Source organism: Amblyomma mixtum, chromosome 4, assembly GCF_055824585.1.
Source record: "Amblyomma mixtum isolate Tamu chromosome 4, ASM5582458v1, whole genome shotgun sequence".
In the NCBI taxonomy this organism is placed as follows: Eukaryota; Metazoa; Arthropoda; class Arachnida; order Ixodida; family Ixodidae; genus Amblyomma; species Amblyomma mixtum.
Window position 1 is genome coordinate 62,823,163 of NC_143015.1, and position 14,250 is coordinate 62,837,412.

General features: G+C 44.6%; 1 protein-coding gene and 1 pseudogene across 1 annotated transcript; one reads left to right on the plus strand and one right to left on the minus strand.

Moving 5' to 3' along the window:
- Positions 1–297: 297 nt before the first annotated feature.
- On the plus strand, positions 298–744 carry LOC149346599 (speckle-type POZ protein pseudogene; annotated as a pseudogene).
- An 8,476-nt stretch (positions 745–9,220) lies between these two features.
- On the minus strand, positions 9,221–10,027 carry LOC149346600 (ubiquitin-conjugating enzyme E2 Z-like). The gene has a single exon (XM_089541394.1). The coding sequence runs from the start codon at positions 10,025–10,027 to the stop codon at positions 9,221–9,223; it is 807 nt and encodes a 268-aa protein (XP_089397520.1).
- Between the last annotated feature and the right edge of the window lie 4,223 nt (positions 10,028–14,250).

Consider the following 14,250-nt stretch of genomic DNA (forward strand, 5'->3'; position numbering starts at 1 on the left):
GCAGGAAACCGCGGATTCTTGGGTACCATAACGAAAAGCATTCTGCAGAGTCAAGCTGCGCAGCTTTTGCCTGAAGACACGCTCACACTCCGCTGTGACCTTACCTTCATTGACCACGGCGTCGTGCACACAAATCGCTAAAGAACCAGCGTAAGTGTCACAGACTACCGTCTCTCGGAAGACCTGAGCTGGCTTCTGGATAATGGAAGCTGCACTGACGTTACAGTGAACGTAGGCAATGGCGCATATCGTGTGCACAAGGCAATACTAGCATCCCGCTCTCCAGTTATTCGAGCTATGTTCCAGAATTATATGCTCAAAAATCTGCAAGGCAAAGTATTTGTGCCAGACATTGAGCGCGAAGTATTTGGCGAACTGCTCCGCTTCATGTACACTGGAGGATCGTTGAACGTCGACAATATGGCTGACGCGCTCATGGTAGCGGCCGACAAGTACGGCTTGCAGAGCCTCCGGGACACGTGTGAAGACGCCCTCATACGAAAACTCAACTTTGAGAGTGCGGTGTCGAGTCTGATTGTCGCCGACAAGCTGAACGCTACCATTCTCCGGCAGAATGCCCTGAATTTTATTTGTGTCAGCCTGTGCGAAGTGATGAAAACGACTGGATGGAGAACACTAGTGGAGGACAACCTAGACATAGCGTTGGATGTCTTCATCACTGCGCTTCCAGAGTGCTGCACCGACAGCATCGAGCCTCCTGCTAAGAGGAGGCGACCGTCGTAGAGGACGAGAAAACACTGCCTGTGGCTCATAGTGTTCCCCATAGGCAAGACTTTGAGCCACCTCGGAGAAACAAAGTTTTGTTTCTGGGCTTTTGCTTTTCTGGTAAAGACATTTATCCCGGTCCCAGAACACTTAGGCGTCAGCCCATGCGCTGAGCATTTGTGTATTAGCGGTTAGGAGGTACCGGAAAACTCATGTCGCTGCGGACTGCACATTGCTCTTAACCCATCATCATTTTCAATGGCAAGCTGCTTTCTTTTTGGACGAAAGTCTAATCGGGCGCTAGAAAATATCTAAACGCTTAATTAAAATCTGTGAACAAATGCTGGGTGCACCAGCGACTATTGAAGACAAGCCAACATCTACGTGCTGATGGCTCTCCTCGGAAAACGTTCACAATGCTTTACTACGCATCAGCTTCCACATGTGCTTGCATGCCACCAAACTAAAGTATAACGGATAGCCCCCTGTATTATCTTTGCAGTTGCCCTTATATGAAATGATAGCAGGTTTTGAACTTAAAGAATATACTCAAGCGCTGGCACCATTTGCACGTGAATGCCTATTCACTGTAACCACGTCACATACCCTGGCGAATATGCATGAGCGCCCCGTTACCTACATAAGCATCTATCAAAACAGACAGAATCAAACAGTATGTGTAAATGGATCTATTCACGCAATTTTGTTATTTCTCCATGTATGAGAAAATTTGGCGAGATACGTACCGAGTATTTCTTTCCGCACATACATTTACTTCGTTTCATGATTTTCTCCGCAAATTTTCTTTTATACCACTGCCTCCTTTTTGCTGGAACTCTCATTGACAAGTTAAATACATCACTTCCTGCTTCCGCTCAGCGTTACTAATCGGTGAATGAAAAGCCACCTCTCTCGTAAAGGCAGCGTCTCAGTTTGTGACGTTTTTCCAAGAAGGTAAACAAGAGTTACGTAAATGTTTAAAATGAAAGTGTAAATCAGACGGAAAATGCAAGAGGCTACTTTTTCCGACGACCATACTATGCACTCCACATTTGCAAACTGAAGTACGGAAAACATGGATGAAGTGCTAATGGTCTACTTTTTCCTACCATTTAAGGGGACAGCATAAAATGCTTTAACATAAAGTGCTTTAGCATAAAATGCTTTAGCATAAAATGCTTTAGCATAAAATGCTTTGGCATAAAATTCTTTAGCATAAAATGCTTCAGATAGTGAGAGTTACACATTTTGCCGCATGCAATAATTGCCGATAGCCGTGCGCTTTGAATCAATCTCGGTCACGCTGTAGAGTTGAGTTCATCACAGCACTCGTCCGCTGTAATACTTTGCAGTTAGCACGTCCGGCTGGTTATTCGGTTTCGAGCGCGCTCGTATACAGGAACCGTCGCCGAACATACGAACGCCTCTGCTCTATTTGTCGCGCTGTCATTCAGTTCCAAATTTCTCGCTGGCTTGGTGAAATTACAATCTTCAATCCCCCTCAACCGATGGTGCTTCAGACAGGGGTGTATGGGTAATAATGTTTTGTTGTTCTTGTCCATCAAACACCGTAGCAATGCAGCTTAGAAACGTGTGAATGCGCAGAATGACGTCTGGCCTGTAGGGCATCCAATGAGGACAGTAACTAATTGCCCATGGGGACTTCTGAACTCCCAATGTCGTGCAGATTCTACGACACGCCAGATGACACCAACCAAGTCATAGCATAGGCTCCTAAATCGGGATGTCACCCCCTTCTTATAACAAGAAAGCAGCACCTCAGGCCCCGCACACGAGCATTTATCCCTACATGTGTGTTTACGCTCCCCCGTAGTGTTACGTATGTAGAGTAGGGTGCGCTTGGGAGGATAAGGGTCTGGTTTCTCTCCTGCCGTAGCCCGAAAGTGGGCTTAAATTCGACAAATATTCCCCGCCTAGGGTGTCCATTCTACCATGCCCATAACACTGAGGCTGATATCCAACCCTGCTGTCGGTGTACCAGGCCTTAAAGCCGACGAGAACGGGGCACATGGAAACGCCGGGTCTCTCGCTGAACAATCCTTTGTCATGTACCGCTTGGACGCACAGCTTGACTTAATTAGATCGGCCATGCTTTTTAAGTTATTTAAGCATTGTTTTCTCCTAACCTATATTGCATACCCCTATTATGCAGTAAGCAATTAATACGCTTAGAAAATTTGCCGGACGAATCCGTCACGCAAGCCACTAGGTTCCAAACATTGGTGAGTGGGGTCCAACTCAAGAGGTGATTTCTTTTAATCACGCCCACTGTCGGACGCGAATCGATGTGTGCGATCTTCAGTGCCATTTAGGCCGAATCTTCGGCTCAGTTTGACTAAAAACCAAGGTAAGAGTTTAGATTCTAAGACATGCCATTCAGGTATCTCAGACGAGATTCAGACAACGAGTTGCATGATCGACGATGACGTCTGTAATACAAGTCATGTCACGATGACGTTATTTTCTTACGATATACGCTCAGCATGTCGCTAGGCGGTGACGCTATAAAAATCAACTTATATCGCGAGCCACTCGACCTCTGCCTGCTAGGAAGCCATCTCGATCAAAACAAGCAACTTGAATTTTATTCGACGTAATGAATGCTTTCAAAAATAGAAAAGAAGCAAGCGTTGCCGCGATTTTTATGTGCGCTGCTCCTGTATCTTCGGCACATATTTCGGAGAATGCTTCCGGACTTATGCAAGTAGAACACACCTGTCAATTTTTGCTCATTTCTCTCTGTTCTGAACGTTCTCCTCTGAGCAGGAATAATTCATTCTGCTCCTCTACAATACCGCCAGCCTCTCTATGAATACGCCAAAGGACCCTTAGGACAAATTCCTTATCCTTTGTAGAGAAACACACCATGGGGCCAGTTAAACGTTCGAGCAAAGATATATTGGGAGACAAAAAAATGACAAAGCTCATACTGCGGGTTGAAGTGAGAACTTTATACCCTTATTCTAATCTCAATCTTTTCTAGGGCTGATAGTCTGAAGCACTCAGCAATAGTCTAAAACAGCGGAAGAAATTTTCAGGCTCGTTTTAAACGTAATGCATTTATGGACGAGGCGATAAAAAGAGTAATGCGCAGCTTGTTACCGAGCATCGACAAATTTAGCGGCTCTATTTGTTGCTGTTCGACTTGGGAGGCTTCTAACGGCGCTGCAGTGATTGGAAATTTCTAAGATACCCCAGTTTACAACCAGTCTACAGTGTCTTCAAAGAAATTTGGAGGCTGCCGCAGTTCCGTAGCCCCTGAGCCGAAAAACAGCAACATATGTTTTGGTTGTTTTTGCTGATCGGCCGATATGTACAATAAATCGCACTAAAACTTTATTTTATATTCATAATGCTGCAAAGATTTTGAAAGTGTATTTTGCTCTTACTTCAAAGATTTGTATTGGGGTCATGTGGCAGCATTACAGTTTTCCATAGCACAAGGCGCAGACGCTTTGGCATCACAACTGCACTATTCGTAGGGGCTGCACTCCACAACCGCTTCTGGAACTTCACCGAATCAGTGAGCACTTCGTTCGCATGGGAAGGCCAAGTTATATTATAGGCCCTAGAAGAACCATTGCTTTTATACATGCTAGAATCCTTGCCTTGTTCATGTACCACATGCTACAGTTCAATTAAATGTTGCCCCTTTGAGGATGACTGTCCTCAACAATAAAAGCGTCTTGCGCACACAACCTACCCTAAAATAGATGTTGACATTTTTTCACGTACTAATAAAAAAACTACTTAATTCTCAGACCACTGGAAAGCGCCATACTGAAGGCAATCTCGGCATTTTTGTTTACGGAGGGAAATCATCGCACAGGCCGTCAACTTACCTCTTTCTTATCTTCGGCGCAAGTAAGCAAGGAATGAGGTTCAGAAGAGCAAGTTGCTGGGCTAGTTGGTGCTGTTGCATCGTGGTGGAGCAGCGCAAAGGACGGGACACCAGAAACAAGGAAGGACGTACACAGGCGCTGACTATCAACTGAATTTTTATTGCGAAATACAGAGAATATATAGCAATCATGAGGGGGTGTAACATAGATAAAAGGTTGCTCGGTCACCGGAATCCAGAAGACAGTCACGTCAGTAAATAAAGTATGTTGGTAAATGTGGTGGCGGTGAAAGACGATAAAGAGAAGCGGAGGGTGTATAGGGCCAAGGCGCGAAATAACGGATGATCGGTAATGAAAGATGAGGTCGCCCAAAAGGGGCTAAAAGCTATCGACAATCAATAACAGAAATGGTGGCATTAAATACATAAAAATCGTTAAGAACATTAAAAAAAGCACTTTAAAAACATTAATAACTGGTAGGCTGGGAGGTGTGAAGGGCCGGCAATCAACAAACACATTAAGGCCTCACAGAAGCTGAATTTTTAAAGAGGCCAAAAAAGTAGGCTAAAAGCACGAAAAAACTAAAAGGAGGAGTAAAGGCCTGCGAAGAATAAAAAACTAACCCTATGTCACAATTAAAACCCGTAGAAAACACTAAAAACAGGAAGGGATAAAAACAAACAACGCCACTACACATGCCCTGCTGTTCTCAGAAAATCCAATTCTTTCTGAGATAAACTAATGGAAGATGTACTGACACAGTGGTCTTTCGCACGACGGATGTTGCAAGCCTCAATTATTTCTCTCGACGTACGATCTCGTCCTTTCCCAATGATTGTACATTGGTAAAAAACTGGGGCGCAAGTTTTGCTTTCACATTTTTTACAGTGCTTGGCCAGATTTCCAGTGATGGCTATATTACCTATATTATTATTATGTGCTTGAAGTCTGACATTGATGCATCTTCCCGTTTGACCAATGTATTCCTTCCCGCAGGATAAGGGCACAGAGTACACAACACCGGAGGCACAAGGAACGTGGGGATTACTGTGCGTTTGCCCACAACCACGGTGAACTTGCTGGTTGTTAACTCTCCTGCAGAGAGAGGCGAGCTTGTTGGGCGCAGAAAAAACCACGTTGACGCCTGCGCGTTTCCCAACTTTCTTAAGACCGTGGCTAACATTGTGCAGATAGGGCACAACTACAACATTTATGCGGTAATCCTCCTTCCGGGTGGGCAAACGTTTTTTTTTAGGCGGCCTGCAACTGATATCAGGACAGGTAAAGGGTAGCCCGCCGCGAGGAGCCGACCCACCTGCCCGCGAAGAAAGTCATGAAGTCGATGTTCGCAGGTTTTTCGAAGGGCATTGCGGAAGCACAGGCTGATGATGCCTCGCTTTATCAACTTCGAGTGTGCTGACGCGTATGAGAGGAGCGGCTTTTTACCTCTAGGTTCGTATGACCAGCAGGCATGCGCAGGGGAAAAATGAAGACGTAGGTGAAGGAACCGCATGTTGTTATCTTCTGGGAATTCAGACGTTAATACGAGAGGATGCAAACATTGGTCAAACAAGGACTGAACTTCGGGAGCTGCAATTTTGAATTCTTCACTGTTGCATTTTAAAAGGACGAGATAGTCGTCTACATATCGGAAGATTTTGACAACGCAGGTACTACCGATTCTTTTGTGCAGCAGTCTGTCATAGTGGGCCAGAAAGAGTTCACTAAGAACAGGGGCTGTGCATGAGCCTATGCATACACCTTTCTTCTGGATATAGGTTTGTTCGTTCCACGTGACAAATGAAGATTTAAAATAAAAGTCTAGGATTCGCAGAAAATCGCTCGCGGAAAGCCCTATTTGATTTTGGAAGCGAACAGTGCCACGGCTACCGATAGCTTCTTCCATACAACTCATTAGTTCCTGGTGTGGCAACGAATAGTACAAGTCTTTGATGTCGACGGAGAATCCTTTAAGATCTTGGTGATGAGAAGAGGTTAGAAAGGTGATAATCTGTTCTGAGCACTCAAACTCAAAAGGGTCGTCAATCACTAAATGTTTAAGATTGTCTTTAATGAAGGTGGCGAGTTGCTTCTGCCAGGATTCTTGCTCGGAAACAATGACCCTAAACGGATAACCTGGTTTGTGTGTCTTGGCAGAAAAAAAGACATTTACTGTTAAACGGTTGGTTGACTTCAGGTTACGGGCTAGCGCGTCAAGTTTTGTGGTCTTGCATAGGCGCAGGGCTTGGCTTTTTACCTTTTTACTTTACCTGAAGTCAACCAACCGTTTAGCAGGAAATGTCTTTTTTTCTGCCAAGACACAGAAACCAGGTTATTCGTTTAGGGTCAATGTTTCCGAGCAAGAATCCTGGCAGAAGCAACTCGCCACCTTCATTAAAGACAATCTAAAACATTTAGTGATCGACGACCCTTTTGTGGTTGATAGCTCAGAACAGATTATCACCTTTCTAACCTCTTCTCATCGCCAATATCTTAAAGGATTCTCCGTCAACATCAAAGACTTGTACTATTCGTTGCCACACCAGGAACTAATGAGTTGTATAGAAGAAGCTATCGGTAGCCGTGGCACTGTTCGCTTCCAAAATCAAATAGGGCTTTCCGCGAGCGATTTTCTGCGAATCCTAGACTTTTATTTTAAATCTTCATTTGTCACGTGGAACGAACAAACCTATATCCAGAAGAAAGGTGTATGCATAGGCTCATGCACAGCCCCCGTTCTTAGTGAACTCTTTCTGGCCCACTATGACAGACTGCTGCACAAAAGAATCGGTAGTACCTGCGTTGTCAAAATCCTTCGATATGTAGACGACTATCTCGTCCTTTTAAAATGCAACAGTGAAGAATTCAAAATTGCAGCTCCCCAAGTTCAGTCCTTGTTTGACCAATGTTTGCATCCTCTCGTATTAACGTCTGAATTCCCAGAAGATAACAACATGCGGTTCCTTCACCTACGTCTTCATTTTTCCCCTGCGCATGCCTGCTGGTCATACGAACCCAGAGGTAAAAAGCCGCTCCTCTCATACGCTTCAGCACACTCGAAGTTGATAAAGCGAGGCATCATCAGCCTGTGCTTCCGCAACGCCCTTCGAAAAACCTGCGAACATCGACTTCATGACTGTCTTCGCGGGCAGGTGGGTCGGCTCCTCGCGGCGGGCTACCCTTTACCTGTCCTGATATCAGTTGCAGGCCACCTAAAGAAAAAACGTTTGCCCACCCGGAAGGAGGATTACCGCATAAATGTTGTAGTTGTGCCCTATCTGCACAATGTTAGCCACGGTCTTAAGAAAGTTGGGAAACGCGCAGGCGTCGACGTGGTTTTTTCTGCGCCCAACAAGCTCGCCTCTCTCTGCAGGAGAGTTAACAACCAGCAAGTTCACCGTGGTTGTGGGCAAACGCACAGTAATCCCCACGTTCCTTGTGCCTCCGGTGTTGTGTACTCTGTGCTATAAACCTGCGGGAAGGAATACATTGGTCAAACGGGAAGATGCATCAATGTCAGACTTCAAGCACATAATAATAATATAGGTAATATAGCCATCACTGGAAATCTGGCCAAGCACTGTAAAAAATGTGAAAGCAAAACTTGCGCCCCAATTTTTTACCAATGTACAATCATTGGGAAAGGAGGAGATCGTACGTCGAGAGAAATAATTGAGGCTTGCAACATCCGTCGTGCGAAAGACCACTGTGTCAGTACATCTTCCATTTGTTTATCTCAGAAAGAATTGGATTTTCTGAGAACAGCATTGCATGTGTTGTGGCGTTGTTTGTTTTTATCCCTTCCTGTTTTTAGTGTTTTCTCCGGGTTTTTAATTGTGACATAGGGTTAGTTTTTTATTCGTCGCAGGCCTTTACTCCTCCTTTTAGTTGTTTCGTGCTTTTAGCCTCCTTTTTTGGCCTCTTTAAAAATTCAGCTTCTGTGATGCCTTAATGTGTTTGTTGATTGCCGGCCCTTGACACCTCCCAGCCTACCAGTTATTAATGTTTTTAAAGTGCTTTTTTTTAATGTTCTTAACGATTTTTATGTTTTTAATGCCATTATTTCTGTTATTGATTGTCTATAGCTTTTAGGCCCTTTTGGGCGACCTCATCTTTCATTACCGATCATCCATTATTTCGCGCCTTGGCCCTATACACCCTCCGCTTCTCTGTATCGTCTTTCACCGCCATTACATTTACCGACATACTTTATCTACTTATGTGACTGTCTTCTGGATTCCGGTGACCGAGCAACCTTTTATCTATGTTACACCCCCTCATGATTGCTATATATTCTCTGTATTTCGCAATAAAATTCAGTTGATAGTCAGCGCCTGTGTACGTCCTTCCTTGTTTCTTGTGTGCCGTCCTTTGCGCTGCTCCACCACGATGCAAGGAATGAGGGCCTTCGTAAAAACCGATTAAGAAAAAAAGCGAAGTCTAGGAAGACAGATGATGTGATTACAACGAAAGAAAGATTCCATTGTCCATTATCATATTTTTTCTGACAACTATTGCTCAAAATTGCATTTAGTTTATGTTCTCGGACAGCGTGCAAGAAGTTGTTTTGACTTCAGTCACTGGCACCCAATATGCCGCGGAAAAGATCGCAGACTGCAGCCCCCACAAGGTCACTGGTCGCGGTTGCTGTCACTACTTGGAATCATTCCCTCCACTTGCTCTCGTAATTTCTGCAGTCGGGCCAGCAGCTTTTGGTATTCATAGATGCCCATGGTTGCACCCAAATATGACTTCATTTCGGAGTCATTCACAGGCAACCTGCTTTTTACCAAATCTTCATAATTACTGTAAAACTCAAGAAACTTCTCCAGCACAACGTTCTTGAAAGAAGCCGGGTACATGGAATCATTCTTAAGACACTCTTCCACTGCGTCACACACGAGTACTTTAATTGTCTCGTGCTCTACGTAATTCCTGTGACGGATCACTGCATGCTGGCGCTTGGAATTCTCGATACCGCAATCCTTGTTAAGAGCACCTTGGAGGGCGAGGAGCAGGGTGCTGACAGTGCAGGCCGGGTTCCAGCAGTGTCCGCGATAAATGCCAAGCATTTTGAGGCAAACTAACCCGGCGTCGTTGATGCGAGCGTTGAACTGCACCCCCTCCGAGCCTGGCGTAGACAGGTGCACTCGTGGGGGCTGAGTTGGGTAGTCGCGGGTATACTTGAATACAAAATGGAAGAACCCTCCTTCGTACGGCGTGTCTGGTAGACCGATCACGAGAGCGTGGATCACGGAGCCGTCCTCGTTGTCAGGGGCAGTGAATACTCCCGGCAGAGGTTTGGCTTTCATGGCCGCTAGCTCTTGCTTCACTCTCAGAAGACACATAGGGGACGGCGCTTCATTTCTAACCTTGTTGGGGTCCGGCGTGCTTGCCTGCGAGCCATTGTCCCCAGCCGCACCTTGTACTTCCAACATAGCCGCGGATTCAGGATCGTAAAGCCAAGTGAGAGAACTAAATGTTCCCAAAAGCCTGCACCCCAGTAGCCAACCGGTTACCTCATTTTCTTCGCTTCTATAGTGGTTGCACGTGCCATGACTTGGGGGTATTTTAGGAAATAAAGATCACGCTATTTACTTAAATGTAGGCGGGGTTTGTTTAAGCATTTTGCTAAGTTCTTATTAGGAGTCATTTTTTATTGATAAACGAACGTAGCATCATTACAGCCCAACAACAGCATTTACCGAGATGAAGAGAATAAATCACATCACGTAATTAACACTACCTCTTAAGAGAGCATATTACAATCTCTTATAGACCATGGGAAAAAAGCATACCTGTACATTTCTGATGTATATTTAATTTCCTTCACTTTTAATTAATGGTCACGACGTAGCGAAACGTATTTTGGAGCATGGATATACACGTCACGGTTGATGCCACTTTTACAACAGTAAATATGCTGCGAAAAAATTTTAACCTAAAAAAATAGCTGCGTCTCTCTAGCGTTTGCCATCCCAGCGAGTTTTTTGAGCCTGAAACGCTAAAGTTCCTGGTATAATTATTAAAGACATATCGAATGCCGAAATTTTCTGTTCCTTTCTAGTTTATTTATATAAATTTTATGCGGATGGTCCCATACTGCACAAGCATATTCGAGAACCGAGCGAACGTTACTCTTGAAAAGCTACTCCTTTCCTTCTTAAGGGAACTGCTTGGTGTTGCGCCTTAAAAAAAAAGAATGCGACACGCCTTTCCTGCTACATAGTAGACATGTTGTCTCCAACTTAGAGGTTATGTGTACACCGAGTTATTGGTACTTTGATACTGAAGAAATTTGTGTCCCATTAATTGCATAAGAAAATTTGTGCGTTTTTTTCTTTTTTGTGGCTCTCATATACATAGATTTTTGCAAGTTAATAATATCCCTCATTCTTACACCATTCCGACACTCTATTCAAATCATACTGTAACGCCGCACAATTATTCGGACTGTCAATGGCTCTATACAATACACAGTCATCTGCAAACAGACGAATATTGGAAGCGATATTAGAGCCCATGTGTTTCATAAAAATAAAAAATAACAAAGGTCCAAGCACTGATCCTAGAGGTACACCAGAAGGTACAATGCATTCTCTTGATAACTTTGCTACATTTTGCTTCCTTAAAAATCCCGAATCCCGGTGCCACGCAATTCTCCACCGGATATAAAAAAAAAAAAAACTCCTCGTGTCGATGGAATTGCATAACCAGGCTTGGAGTGCGGCCTGATTTCGGTGACCAGAGCCGACAACGCACTTCCTCATGAGAACAGGATTTGGCCACCCTGGTGTAGTACTTGGCTACAACCTTCTATGAACAAACCAATTAACCCTCGGCCCTCAGTCCCCAGCGGCTGCGGAGCAACTGACCAAGGCGGCGGTCAGATCTGTGACGCAGCGGAAGGTGCTAAGAATCTCTGGCTCCGGACAGGCCGCCATTGGAAACTGAACCTGGCAACGTTTAACGCAAGAACCTTATCCAGTGAGGCTAGCTTAGCAGTGCTGCTGGAGGAATTAGCCAGTATTAAATGGGATGTCATAGGGCTTAGTGAGGTTAGGAGGATAGATGAGGCGTATACAGTACTAAAGGGCGGGCATGTACTGTGCTATCGTGGATTAGCAGATAGGCGAGAACTAGGTGTGGGATTTCTCATAAATCAGGATATAGCTGGCAACATCGAGGAGTTTTACAGTATTAACGAGAGAGTGGCAGCTTTCGTAGTTAGGCTTAATAAGAGGTACAAGCTGAAGGTGCTGCAGGCCTACGCTCCTACATCAAGCCATGATGACCAGAGAGTTGAGCTTCTATGAGGATGTGGAATCGGCAGTGACCAAAGTAAAATCACAGTACACTGTACTTATGGGCGACTTTAATGCAAAGGTAGGTAAAAAGCAGGCTGGAGACAAGGCGGTAGGTGACTATGGCATAGGTTCTAGGAACAGTAGGGGAGAGTTATTAGTAGAGTTCGCAGATAGAAATAATTTCCGGATTATGAATACCTTCTTCCGCAAACGAGCAAACAGGAAGTGGACGTGGAAGAGCCCCAATGGTGAGACTAAAAATGAAATAGACTTCATACTGTGTGCACACCCTGGCATCGTAGAGGATGTGGATGTCCTCGGTAAGGTCCGTTGCAGCGACCACAGAATGGTAAGGTCTCGTATTAGCTTAGATTTAAAAGAGGGAACGGAGGAAACTGGTGAATCGAAAGGCTATTAACGAGTTAGCATTAAAAGGGAAGGTAGAGGAATTCAGAATGTCATTGCAAAACAGATTTTCCGCTTTAACTGAAGAAGACGACCGTAGTGTTGAAACAATGAATGATAGATAATCTTACAGCTATCGTTACAGAGTGCGCCGCAGAAGTAGGTGGTAGGATGGTTCGACAGGATACCAACAAGCTATCTCAGGAGATTAAAGATCTGATTAAGAAACGTCAAAGCATGAGGACGTCTAACTCCACAGACAAGATAGAAATAGCAGAGCTATCTAAGTTAATAAATAAACGCAAGGTAGCCGACATAAGAAAGTTTAACATGGAGAAAATCGAGCATGCTCTAAGGAATGGAGGTAGCCTAAAATCAGTGAAGAGAAAACTGGGCATAGGTAAAAACCAGATGTATGCGCTAAAAGACAAACAGGGCAATGTCATCAGCAATATGGATAAGATAGTTGAATTAGCCGAAGAATTCTACACAAATCTATACAGTAGCGAATGTAATCATCAAGTTACTGAGGGAGGCAGTCGAGCACAGCAATGGGGCATCTCGCCAGTAACGAAGGAGGAAGTAAAGAAAGCCTTAGGAGCAATGCAAAGAGGAAAAGCAGCTGGTGGGGATCAGGTAACAGCAGATTTGCTGAAGGACGGAGGAGAGATTGTGCTACAAAAACTAGCCACCCTGTATACGCAATGCCTTGTGACCTCGAGAGTACCAGAAGCTTGGAACAACGCAAACATTACCTTAATTCATAAGAAAGGAGACGTCAAGGACTTGAAGAATTACAGACCGATCAGCTTATTGTCCGTTGCCTACAAGGTATTTACTAAGGTAATCGCTAATAGAATCAGGACAACCTTGGACTTTAGTCAACCAAATGATCAGGCAGGCTTTCGTAAAGGATACTCGACAATAGACCACATTCACACTATCAATCAGGTGATAGAGAAATGCGCAGAATATAACCAACCCCTATATATAGCCTTCATTGATTACGAGAAAGCATTCGACTCAGTGGAAACCTCAGCTGTCATGCAGGCATTGCGGAATCAGGGTGTGGAAGAGTGCTATGTGAAAATATTGGAAGATATTTATAACGATTGCACAGCTACTATAGTTCTCCATAAAGTCAGCAATAAAATTCCAATACGGAAAGGTGTCAGACAAGGGAGACCCGATCTCGCCAATGCTCTTCACTGCCTGCTTACAGGAGGTATTTCGGGGACTGGAATGGGAAGAGTTGGGGATAAGAGTTAATGGAGAATACCTGAGTAATTTTTGATTCGCTGATGACATTGCCTTGCTAAGCCACTCAGGACAAGAACTGCAAAGCATGATCAATCAGCTAGACAGGCAGAGTAGAACGGTGGGGCTAAGAATTAACATGCAGAAAACCAAAGTAACGTTCAATAGCCTTGCAAGGGAACAGCAGTTCGCAATTGGTAGCGAGGTGCTAGAAGTAGTAAGAGAATATGTCTACTTAGGGCAGGTAGTGACCGTTGATCCGGATCATGAGAGGGAAATAACTAGAAGAATAAGAATGGGGTGGAGCGCGTATGGCAGTTTCTCTCAGGTCATGAATGGTAGCTTACCAATATCCATGAAGAGAAAAGTATATGACAGCTGTATCCTACCGGTACTCACCTATGGGGCAGAAACGTGGAGGCTAACAAAGAGGGTTCAGCTTAAGTTAAGAACAACGCAGCGAGCTATGGAAAGGAAAATGATAGGTGTAACGTTAAGAGATCGGAAGAGGGCGGAGTGGGTGAGGGAACAAACGCGGGTTAATGACATCCTAGTTGAAATCAAGAGGAAGAAGTGGGCTTGGGCAGGGCATGTAATGCGAAGGCAAGATAAGCGCTGGTCCTTAAGGGTAACGGAGTGGATTCCAAGAGAAAGCAAGCGTAGCAGGGGACGGCAGAAAGTTAGGTGGGCGG